This window comes from Jaculus jaculus, chromosome 9 (genome assembly GCF_020740685.1).
Source record: "Jaculus jaculus isolate mJacJac1 chromosome 9, mJacJac1.mat.Y.cur, whole genome shotgun sequence".
NCBI lineage: Eukaryota > Metazoa > Chordata > Mammalia > Rodentia > Dipodidae > Jaculus > Jaculus jaculus.
Window position 1 is genome coordinate 2,365,179 of NC_059110.1, and position 12,610 is coordinate 2,377,788.

A 12,610-nucleotide genomic window follows, 5' to 3' on the forward strand; every position below is an offset into this window, starting at 1 on the left:
CACTCCAACTCGCCCTGGGCTCTGAGGCAGATGAGTCATAGGGAGGTGGCTGCTAAGAAGAGGCAGGGAAAGTGCTGGAATCCCAAACTTGTGTCCCTCAGGACTGTGGAGAAACTGCACTTTAGATGCCAAAATAAGTGTTGATTTTAAAACAGATCCTACCCCAGGCCAGCCAGCAAGGGTCTAGGGTATTTCTTAAGGAAATACCTACCACACAGGGCCTACAGGAATATGGTGCCACCTGGAGGACAGACACTGTCTTTGAAACTAGCCTTAGAAATCACCACTACTTGGTAAGAATTGAAAGCAAGATTTCTTAATCGACTTTGAGAACACTTACATTGTCAAAATTCTTAGGTTTTAGAAAATATTTTATGGAAGACTATCAGTATGTAATAACATAGATAGTTACATTTTCTTACAGATATACCTTATATGGAAGGTTGGCATTGCTAACTTGCTTTTAAAAAATGATTTGCTAACAAGAGGATTTCCAAATAGTTCAGTAGTGCTGGTAAGTATTTTGAACCATTGGTTAATTTTAATCTCTAAGATCAGATATTTTCATGGAAAATAAATCTTTCTTCTTCCCAATGGCTATTCGATCATCAAATAGTTTAAAGAAATTTGTACAATTTCTTATGACCTGGTTCTGTCATCAGGGTGACAGCTTCCCAATAAGCATCAAACAAAGACTCCAAAGGAAAACAAAACAAAACTAACCTTGCCTATCAGAAAAGGCTACCTACCTAGACAGCTGGGGGTGGGCCACACTAGTTCCAATATAATGGACTTGAAACAAAACATGAAATTTCTAAGTTTAATAAGATCACTGAAGAACAGGCCATAAATAACCCAGCACTGCCTGAGCAGCATGCTGTGGAGACAAGAGTCTGGCAGTGCAGTCCCCATGCTCTGATGTCACCTGACCTAGCACCCACAAAACTCAGTGCTCGCCCTGAACTCCACGAAGACCCACGTTCACATGGGGTCTGCAGCATCTTTCCCTATGCTGTGGAAATCAAAGGAAGAGTTGAGCTGTGGAGAACTGCATGGCTATCAGTATCAGTACATGATGAGGGTTTTAAGAAGTGTGTGGAGCACACTTTGAGTGTGGAGCACTCATGAATAAAGTCCAGGGAGTTCCCTGCCTCTTCCACCATGGAGGATACACACAAGGCCGCTGACATAAAGTAAGTCCACCAGTTCCTTGACCTTCTCTTCCAGCCTCCAGACCTGGGAGAATAAACGTCTGTTGCTCATTGGCCACCCAGACTGTATGATATTTTATTAGCAGCCAACTAGACATGAGCTAAACCCCTCCTGATTCTACCAAATCATAACGGACTCTAGCCAGCCATGGGAGAGCAGATTTCCCAGGCATCACCTTTCTATTTCTTCCTCTATTACTAAGGAGATATCCTTGATCTTAAATTCAAGTGTTCATCACATGTTTTTATCTCCTTTATGCCATATTTCTGAAATTAGAAACACACACACACACACAACACACAGTTTCTATAAGCCCTATCAAAACAGTTCATCAATATAAAACCACCAGCACGACTTACACTTCCACACCTGATCACCCATCTAAAAGTCTACCACCATCAACCACAACACTTGACTATTCTGAAACCAGCTCTCCAAGTAGGAGTCTGAGAAGTAAACAAACTCCTTGATAAATATTAAAATTACCAAAGAAAGGCAAATTTCTTTGCGATACAAAATTCAAAATTCTACCAATGAAACAAACAAAAAAACCCACAACTTTTACAAACCCCTCCTAAGTCAGCAGGGAAGGACAGGTCCCTCCACTGAGGTACTCTGCAGAAGAGCAGCACGGCGGCTAGCACGTGGCAGCAGAGCCCCGGCAGACTCACCTTACTTGGGGTTGTGCTGGCACTTGTTTTTCCTTCCGGTGAGTGTGGTGGAGGATGTACATCAGATAGATCCAGTGCACCCTACAATTAGAGGTTTAAAATGGAAACACACTGAAAATTAAAACACAAATATCAATGATACTGTAATTGTTGGAGTTTAGCATTCAATTTTTTAAATTTTTATTTATTTATTTGAAATGGAAGGAGAGAGAGGAGGGGGCAGACAGAGAAAGAGAATGGGCATGCCAGGGCCTTCAGCTGCTGCAAACAAACTCTAGGTACATGATCCACCTTGTGCAACTGGCTTATGTGGGTCCTGGGGAATCGAACCTGGGTTCTTTGGCTCTGCAGGCAAGCACTTCAATTGCTAAGCCATCCCTCCAGCCTGGAGTTTAGCATTTCAAACCACTACTCTGGGATAGGAAGAAAGCTCAGTGTTGGTAAAGTGCCTGCCTTGCAAACATGATGGCCTGAGCCTGATCTTCATAACCCACATACAAACTCAGGGCATGATGGTGTGTGTTCAAAACAGTAGTACCAGTGAGGCAAAAACAGGAGGGTTCCTGGGGCTTGTGGGGAGACCAGTGTAGCCTAATTAGTGAGCTCCACATCAGTGACAGACCCTGCCTCAAAAAATGGTAGACGGTGTTCCTAAGTAACAACCCTCAAGGCTCTCTTTCAATTGGTCTCCACACTCAAGTATATACAGTCACCTATCTTTGAGCTCCCAATTTTATATATTTTTAATATTGTTTATGTATGTATACACACACACACACACAATTAAATGAAGTATCTAGACATGAAGAAAGAGACAGCAAAACATGAAGATAAAATGTCCAACGTGATGCTTCTGCCATTTGCATAGTAAACCAATTGCTTTTTGAGATGACAAATCCCTGCCCTGACAGAATGCCAGCTGTTAAGTAGGGAGAGGGCAAACGGCCTGCGGGGCCTCCAGGCAGGACGCAGCTCTGAGGCACACAAAGCATCAGCCTCATTTCCCACCCCAACAACAGAGGAAAGCTTTTGTTGGATCTCAGTATGAGTCTTCAGGACCCTGCAGCCATTGCCAGCTCTTCATAGCCTGTGGGAGACCTGCATGTGCAGGACCCCAGCACCAACGGCTGCAGCAGAGCCCCCCTCAGCACAAGCACAGAAGCCCTCCCCTTTCTGGAGCGTGTGTTCTTATGGGCAGGGCTGCCATGCGAGTAAGACTAGAGGTCCATGTCTGGTTCCTTAATCGTGCTCCAGCTTATTTTTTATCCTCTGTCTCCCATTGAACCTAGAGCTCACCCGTTCAGATAGACTAGTGAGCCAACAAGCACTAGGATCCCCCATCCCTGCTTCATCCCTAGGCACAGATTTTACACAGGTGCCAGGGAGCAGAGTTAGATTCTCATGCTTTTGTGGCCAGCACTTTACCCACTGAGCCATCTCCTCAGACTCCTTTTTAATTTTTAGAAGACACTAATTTCTTGGTGTGCTCGAAGGTTACCACTGTGGGTATGTTTAGTGAAGGACTGGAAATTCTAACCCGGAACAAGGGGAGAAGCCTGATCTGGACTCGCGGAGTCACCCACACAGTAACCATACCAGTAACAACCACACACGCTGCACACTTACACAAGGACACAGCTATGTGCACTGCTCTAGGAGCTGCCTCCAGACTGCCTCCTCTAGCCCCTCTTCCCAGTAGCCTACAGCATGGGGAAGCGCAGCAGCGTGGAAGTGACGGAGACCAGGTGCAGCACAGCTGGGCTCACCAGCAGCCCGGCCCCAAGTGTGGACTAGGGAGGGAAGAAGAAGACAGAGCTAGCAACGTCCAAGTGAGCAAGCACCACTGCACACAGCTGGGCCAGAAGAGAGAGGACAGGGAGAAAGGGAAAGAGGACAGGCAAAGACCAGGAGGAAGGAAAGCAGAGACGCCAGCACCACTGCACACCGCTGGCCCCACAGTGTGGATGTGCACGCACGCGTGGCAGGGGGAGGGTGTCATACCCTAGAAGGCAACATGACAAAACTTGCCAAGCCACTGGATGAATGAGTGAAGAAACCGAAGATTGAGCGGGCTCCCTCCCAGCCTGGCCCTGGGGCAGGGCCTCCTACTCCCGCTTTGCTGGCACTGTTCTTCCTTCCCAAACTTCACCCTACGACCACCATTCCAGTGTCCTAAGAGATTGAGTGTACCTACATTTCAGCATAAAGCAATTGCTTCCCTCTTTTTTTAAATTTGTTTTGTTTGTTGTTTTTTCGAGGTAGGGTCTCACTCTAGTCCAGGCTGACCTGGAATTCACTCTGTAGTCTCAGGGTGGCCTCAAACTCATGGTGATCCTCCGACCTCTGCCTCCTGAGTGCTGGGATTAAAGGTGTGTGCTATCACGCCGTGCTTGCTTCCCTCTTTTAACTAAAACAATTACTTATAAATGTTTGTAAATAGTGCCCTTCCTCTATAATCTTAAATTGTTACTTGTCATATATAACCCAAAGAATTTATTGACCACACCTTCAATGCAGTTAGATTAGTACTCAGACAAGCGATCCTGATTTTCATATTTTGACAGAAAACACACTCAAGACTCTCCCACCACTTCCCACTCTCAGCTCAACACTCCTGTGACTGAAAGCATACACTCAGCCTGCCAGTAGAGACCAGCTTAAGGAAACTCAAAGTGTAGAATCAGAGAAGAGAGACAAGTAAGGAACGTGTCTGCAAATCAACAAAGTCCATGCTGGAGTCTGGGGGTCTGGTTCAGTGGTTAGAGTGCTTGCCTGACATGCACAAGCACCAGTGTTATCTGCAGCACCATTTAAAACCAGGTGTGTGGGCACAAGCCTGTCATCCCAGTACTGGGAGGCTGAGGCAGGAAGGTCACAGCCTGGGCCACACTGCAAGTTCCTAGGCTACAAGAGACCCTACATCAAACAAAAATTAAGTGTATCTTTAGTTGAGCATGGCAGCACATACCTGCAGCCTCACAACTAAGGGAGTCTGAAGCAGGGGGATCATGATTTAAGGTCAGCTTGGGCTACAGAGTGAGACCTAAAAACAGGAAAAGGGGAAAAAGAAGTCGAAATATGAAATTTAAAACAAAGCAAAATTGAGCTGGGCATGGTGGTACATGCCAATAATCCAACACTCAGAAGGGAGAGGTAGAAGGATCGCCGAGAGTTTAAGGCTACCCTGAGACTACATAGTGAATTCCAGGTCAGCCTGGAACACAGTGAGACCCTACCTCAAAAAGACAAAAAAAAAAAATAGTAAAATCAGTATTTAGAAAACCTTCAGGTACAAAAAAATTATTAACTAGTCTATAACCAGTATTTCATATTTAACTAAAATTAAAAATAACAACACATGGGCATGCTGGCACAAGCCTTTAATCCTAAGACTCAGGAGACAGAGGTAGGAGGAGCAATGTGCGTTCAAGTTCAGCCTGGGCCAGAGTGAGACCTCAAAGAAAACAAAGCAAACAAAGTAACAACAGTTGGTAGGATGCTTTCTGTGCTGTGCCTAGCATTTCACATGCAACAGTTCCCACATATGAGCCTCACAAGAGCCATGAGAGCCCATTTTATGAGGCTACGGAAGAGGTGACAGAAGGACATGGTAAAGGTGACAGCTGGCCAGTGAGGAGCTACGGCTTGTTGCAGCCTGGCTTCCAAAGACCCAACCCTCTGAGGACCAATTTCCAAAATGGGTACCTCAAAGTGTCAGAGTCCACATCTCTAAATTTTCACTATATGTTTATACCATTTTATTTTAAGGAATATCTTCTTTTATTTTTATTTGTTTTATCATTTTTTTTATTTGACACAGAGAAAGAGGCAGAGAGAGAGAGAATGGGTGCTCCACGCCGTCTAGCCACTGCAAACACACTCCCAGATACATGTGCCACTTTGTGCATATGGCTTACGTAAGTCCTGGGGAGTTGAACCTGGGTCCTTTAGCTTTGCAGGCAAGTGCCTTAACCCCTAAGCCATCCCTCCAGCCCAGGAATGTCTTGTTTTTATATAAACCTTGATCCACTATATGTGTATTAACCTGCATGGCTAAACTAAGTATCCAATAACTAAAATAAGAAATAGATGGGCTGGAGAGATGGCTTAGCGGTTAGGCGCTTGCCTGTGAAGCCTAAGGACCCCAGTTCGAGGCTCGGTTCCCCAGGTCCCACGTTAGCCAGATGCACAAGGGGGCGCACGCGTCTGGAGTTCGTTTGCAGAGGCTGGAAGCCCTGGCGCGCCCATTCTCTCTCTCTCCCTCTATCTGTCTTTCTCTCTGTGTCTGTCGCTCTCAAATAAATAAATAAAAAATTAAAAAAAAAAAAAAGAAATAGAGAAGGACAGCATAGGATACTTACTTCCCCACTGGTGGGCCCTTTCTCTTTCTGCTGACAGCGTCTAATCACTTCTAATAGTAAGGGTCCACCCACGGTACCTTCTGCTTCAATGATACCCAAGTCACGGGCTAAATTCTCTCGACCTTCAAGACCTTGAAACTAGAAAAGAAGATAGAGTTAGTACACAAAACTATAGCAAAAGTATGCTTAGAGATTAAAGGAAATACTTTATAACTTCATCTCTAACCAAGGCTAAACTGCTGATGAATGAGATGTTTCAAGTCAAGGGCCTTAGGTGCCTCATTAAAGGCAAGTGCCTTAACCAGAGCTCTCTCTCCAGACTGAATGAAATGTTTTTAAACGAAGCATGCTTGTTCAAGGTCTCTGAACAGCTGCAGTGGAACAGACGTACTCTACAAGAGCAGCCCTTCGTCAGCTTCAAGTTTCATGATGCAGCAATCCTGGTGCTCTTGATGGTTTGACAAGGCTAATCAGCCACAGTCATCTCAGCAACTCTAAGGTGTCGCTTTATCACCTTTCAGGTTACTATTCATTCATTCATTCTGTAGTAAAAGTCTCTCAGGATAAATAAGAAATGAATTGTTCTTACTGTGCTAGTTTCAGGATGAAAAACTGCCAAGGTAAAGTCAAGGTTAAAAAACTGAAGGAATTCCACAACAAGACTGGCCACCACACGACCTGTGGACATCAAGGAAAAGGCATGTGAGCAAAGCCTGAACCTGTCCTCGCGGCTCCCATCAGCACTACGAAGTAATAAGCCACATCCCTGACACAGCAAGCTTCTCGAGTTTCCCAAGCCCACATTTCTTCTCTGAATAACTCAACTGGGTGATAAAACTTCAATCTTCCTATGTGCTCATTACAGTCATTGGTCAGAAACTGTAAAACAATGCAACACTTCATAGGCAGATGGGTCTCACTTTTCATAGTGACACTGATTTTAACAACTCTGTATGACCAAAAATATTTAACACAATAATTTGAAGGTGGGCATGGTGGTCCATGCCTACACTGAGGAGGCTGAGGCAGAAGGATCAATCACCAAGGATTTGTGGTCAATATGGGCTACAGAGTGAGATCCTGTCTCAAAAACAAATAACAAATTTAAAAAAAAAAAATATTTGTCCTGTGAAGAATACTGTAAAGTGTAAGAATTAGACTTTCTAAAAAAGAACAATTTTGTGATTTCTCCCAAACTTTGACAAAACTTGAAAATCCAGAAGCAGGTAAATGAGAATAAGTATAACTTCTTACCATCTTTTGTGTTTAAAAACTTTTTCAGGCTCTCATTAACTAAAGGAGTTTTGTTCTGTTAAAAGAAAAGAGATATTCTGAGTATCATGTTTATGCTTAAAATAGCCACTAAATATACATGCATTTTTCTGGCATGCATACACTGTAACTCATAAACCAAGGCTTTATGACATCCCTTCCACAAAGGCAGCCTTCCTTTGCTTTGTGCTGTTCCATAACTTCTCAGAGTAATAAAACAAAACAACACATGACATTTATTTTCAATTTTTTAAAGCTTCATCCTTAACAACATCTTTAAAGTGTGATTCATTTTACAGCTATATAACCTAAGTATGTAAATTAACTTTTCAAATAATTTAAATTTTTAATTTTATTTATTTGTAAGTAATGAGGGAGAAAGCATAGAATGGGTGCGCCAGGTTCTCTAGTCACTGCAAACAAACTACAGATGCATGCACCACTTTGTGCATCTGGCTTTACGTGGGTACTAGGGAATTAAACCCAGGTCATTAGGCTTTGCAGGCAAGCACCTTAATCGCTGGCATCTTTCTAGGCCTATATTTATTTATTTGTTGCAAGCAGAGAGAGGGAGGGATGGAGGGAATAAATGTGTGCCAGAGCCTCTAGCCACTGCAAACAAACTCCAGACTCATGCACCGCTTTGTGCATCTGCCCACATAGGTACTAGGGAATTAAATTTGAGTAGTTATGTTTGGCAGGCAAGTGCCTTAACCACTGAGACATCTCTCCAGCCCCTAGTTTGAATTTTTAAAGTTTATTTTTACAGTGCTGGAGACTGAACCTGATTTAGCACATACAAAGCAAGCATTCTGCCATGTGGCTACACCCCTAGCCCCTAAACATTTTATAACTTAACCAAACTGCTTTTGAAGCCATTTATACACAATGCTTATAGAAGACGAAATTAAACTATTTCAAATATAGTTTCATGATGTATCACCTTAGTTATTTATCACTTAAAACATAAGCAACTGCAACTGCCAGTTCACTAGTGGAATGTGAGATGACTCTACTGGTCATAGGACAACTTTGTTTTCTGATTATAGATTTGAATCAATGCAGGGGAAAAAACTACTTGTTGTGCTTCAACATGTGGTGACTGCTGAGAATGAGACAAGCAGGTGGCACAGGATGGACCTGCTCAGCAGACCATGCGGGTTCATGGTGCACTGGCGGTCCATACACACCACATATGCAAATGCCACTTTGGAAGGTAACTCAGATGTTTTTGTGTTTTGTTTTTTTAACATTACAAAATACTTCCAGCATGTGATGTAGTCATTCACCCCTAGACATTTTCTCAAAACAGGGATGGAAAGATAGCTTAGCAGTTAAGGTGCTTGCCTGCAAAGCCAAAGGGCCCAGGTTCGATTCCCCAGGACCTACATAAGCACAAGGTAATACACGCGTCTGGAGTTTCTTTGCAGTGGCTAGAGACCCTGGCACACATGCCTCTCTCTCTCAAATAAACAAATAATAATAATAAATCTTTAAAAAAAAAAAAAGAAACCACAGATCCCAGCAAAGATCTGAAGACACACACCTGACCTTCACAGCAGCCTTGCTTAAAGCCATCAAAACAGAAACCCAAATATACTCATCCATAGGAAAATGGCTGAATATCCACCCAGTGGATTAATGGGCTAACTCAGTAATCCTGAACTCAGGGTCACATGGAATATACAGTACAGTATGAAGGAATGTCAAATGCATTTTGCTGAATATTAGAAATCAGACCAAAAAAGTACATACTACATATTCCTATTTGCATAGTGCATGATCCCATTTGCATGGCTCATGAAAATGATCAAGATGCTGGGGAGGGGAAGTTCACAAACACAGGAAACTTGTCCACTTTCTCAACTGTGGTGATTTTCATAGTCCCATTAGTGTTAGCACTTATCAAATGTATATTTCAAATTGTGAGTTTACCAAAGCAACTATATCTCAATTAAGTTGCTAAAACAAAAGACCAGGAGGAGAAAACTCACAAAAGTCTGTGGTAAACTAGCCTAGGGAATTTTCAGACATTGAGTCAGCTGCAATATTCAGGGAAAATGGTGAGATGGGATCAAATATGCACTATACATGGACAACCTGGGAACCTGGGAGAAAGGACTTGGGAGGGAAGGTGGAGAGTAAGCTGGGCAAGCACTCTGGCATGGCAAGCAGCAGAGCCCCTCCCCCAAATACTGTCAGGCAACACTGTGGGGAAGGGGTGAAGCCTGGCAAACTGGAGATTTCTTACCAGCCTGTCCTGTTAAGACTAGGCAGCTTAACATACAAGCCTATAGCTCAGGAGGGCAATGTACATGAAGACAAGAGGCTGAAGTTGCTGGTGGTACGTAGGGACCAGGGAGAACTTCACAGTGAGAATGAAGCAACAGGACACTAATGCCAGTTTAAGTGCAATGTACAGAAAAAAGACCCTGATAAGGAAACCAGCCAGAGAGGCAAAAGGAAACAAGAGAAACAGGACAAAAAAAGGGCCCCAAAGCCACATTTCCAAAAAGGAAAGGGGAAAATTAAAAATGTTAGATACCACAATGATGACCAAACCAGGAAAGAACTGAAGTATAAACTAAGGAGTTGTCCCAGCTACAGCAAGAGCAATTCCGAGGGTAGTCGTGCTGCTGTGCAATGGTGACATCCTAAGAGACGGCAGTTTATAAGGAATGGTATGGAATGCACATGTTCCTTTAACCAGGTATTAAAGGGGGGGCATAGAATAGCAGATGAGTAAAAGCACTTTCTCCTTAAGAGATTTAAACATGTCTTCATGCTCAAAAAAGCCAATAGAAAAGAAGTCCAAGACACAGTCTCAGCAACTAGGAAGTGTACACAGAAGACAAAAACCAAATTCTATTTGGCAAGACAGAGCCTCCTCCACCAACAAAGAAAGAGCTCCAGGTCTATGCTGACACAGCCTCCTCTGCGGTCTGCACAGGACTGAGGGCAGCAGAACAGGACAACGGTTAGGACCTGATGACTTGTTTTCCCTCAGAAGGAAGAGACCAGCTGGTCTGAGCAGAAAGAGAGAACGTGAACCTGCAGCTGCACTGGGAGTTGCTGGTACAGGTGGGTCTGCGGCCTGCTCAGGTGTTGCTGAGGTGGGCAACGGTGTGCAACGTCACGGACTCAGTTAGGCGACTTCTGCTTGACAGAGTACATACTGAAACAGGGGCGGGTGCCTCACAGGCTAGATGTAATGACCATGTCAGCTGGAAAGCAAGGTGATGTGTGTTTATGAGGCACAGGGGGTAGCCCAGTCAAAACAGAAAGAAAGCACAGATGTGAAGACAAAGCAAGGCGCAGAAGGGGTGGATGAGTAGATAGCAGATGTACAGGTCAGCGGAGGTGGAAGAAAGTGGTCTGTTAAAGGAAGGCTTGCATCTTGACTATGGGTGAGTCTTGGTGACAAGAAGTTACAGGGTACTTAGGATGGTGAGTGGGACTTGAGGTGGAGAGAAAACGCTAAATTACCCATTCAAACACAAACTTGTTGGATGTTTTGAGATTTAAAAAGATCGCTGTACTTTTAAAAAAAAAACTTGAATGGTCTGAATTTTGAGAAAAGTTTCATACCACATCTCGTACCAAGGCATTCACAATGCACATCAGCTACCAAAGATTGCTGTCGTCTTACAGTTAAGTCACTGGAATGGTTTCTTAAAGTTGCTCTTATGATATAATACTGCTATGTCGGAGGTACTGTGGTACTCTATCACCAGGACAACAGAAAAAAAATAAAACATAAAAGGTAATTTTGGCGCTCTTCCAATAGTAAGGAAGTATATAATCTTAACAGTTAACAGAACCATGTCTGGCTACTCAGTACTACATACTCATAGGCGGTGACAAGGGCCTAAGCTGGAGGAAGACTTAAGTGACTCCATACTGTGAACTTATACAAGGACGTTCAGATTAGCTAGTGCTCTAGGATATGGTCTCACCTGTGCTTGAAAGTCATGCACGGCTTGCTTTAACGCAATGGGTCACCGCGAGACAAGAGGTTTTTCTCGCTATTGCTAAATGCAATCTTTAGCTTCTGTGTTAACTGCTGCCTGCTTGCAGTGGCAGGAGAGGGAAAGTGCAGGGAGGGGAGGTTCCGGAAAAGTTTCTGGTTTTTGTAAGATTATGATGACTGAACTTGTGAACTGTAAAACTAAGATGCGCAGCCTTAGGGGATGTCGCCTATGAAAGGAGCCCTGCAGTGCAGCCTGGGTGCAGTCAAGATTCCTTTCCTACTGCTTGGGGTCCTCACCGCAGCAATGTGAAAGAGGCTAGACATCAAGCCCGCAATGGACGCAGTCATGTCAACATCTGGGGACTTCCTACCTCCACTTTCTCTTGTTCCTCTAGTGCCAGAAACACCGCCGCTCGGAGTTCAGCCTTCAGAGAGAAAACGGGAACGGTGACTGCGGACGAGGACGGCCGGTGCGGCGGCGTCGCAGCCGCCCGACGCCCACCACCCCGTCCCCCGACGCCCGGGCCGCGCTCGCCCGCGGGCGGGCTGCAGGCCAGGCCGCCCCGCTCCGCCCGCCGCCCACGGCTCCGCGCGCCCGCCGGCCGCACCTTGATGCGGTTCAGGACGCCGCTGTTCTCCAGCGTCTGCACCAGCAGGTCCCGCAGCTCCGTGTCCTCCTCGGCAACCACGGCAGCCGCCGTCGCCGCCATCTTGCTTCTCCAAGACAACCGAGCAAGCCGCGCTGACGGCCAACGGCCGCCGCCGCTCCAGCCGCGCCGCCGGAACCCCGCCCCTCACGCACGGAGGGGGCGGGGCCTCGAGGTCGGCAAGGGGCGGGGCCTCAGCGCGCTGGCCTCCGCCTGCCGAGCCTCAAGACCGGAAGACGCGAGAGGCTGTGGGGCGTGGTCTAGGGTGTGGGCGTGGCCTCGAGCCTAGAAGGGGCGGGCATCAGGTTTTTATTGGCCTTCGGCCCAGGGGGCGGAGCCTCAAGGCCGGAAGAGTGGGAGGCGGTGGAGCACGCGCGAGGGGCGTGGCCAAGGCCGTGAGGCGGGTCCTCCGGAGCGGGATAGAGTTAGAATTTCAAGTTGGGCATCCTTAAAGTGCTGTGATTTCCTGGTCCAGCC

At 45.4% G+C, this 12,610-nt stretch overlaps 1 protein-coding gene across 3 annotated transcripts in view; it reads right to left on the bottom strand.

Annotated features, from left to right (window-relative positions):
* The window catches only part of Cep43 (centrosomal protein 43), a 34,626-nt gene extending 22,395 nt beyond the window's left edge, over window positions 1-12,231 (bottom strand). For all 3 annotated transcript variants that reach the window (XM_004651082.2, XM_004651081.2, XM_045159210.1), the window contains exons 1-6: window positions 12,095-12,231; window positions 11,858-11,911; window positions 7,499-7,553; window positions 6,834-6,922; window positions 6,245-6,382; window positions 1,884-1,964 (exon numbers count right to left, since the gene is read on the bottom strand). In XM_004651082.2, coding sequence (XP_004651139.2) covers window positions 1,884-1,964; window positions 6,245-6,382; window positions 6,834-6,922; window positions 7,499-7,553; window positions 11,858-11,911; window positions 12,095-12,196 — 519 coding nt within the window. In that variant the 5' untranslated portion in view covers window positions 12,197-12,231. The remainder of the gene's footprint in view (window positions 1-1,883; window positions 1,965-6,244; window positions 6,383-6,833; window positions 6,923-7,498; window positions 7,554-11,857; window positions 11,912-12,094) is intronic.
* Between the last annotated feature and the right edge of the window lie 379 nt (window positions 12,232-12,610).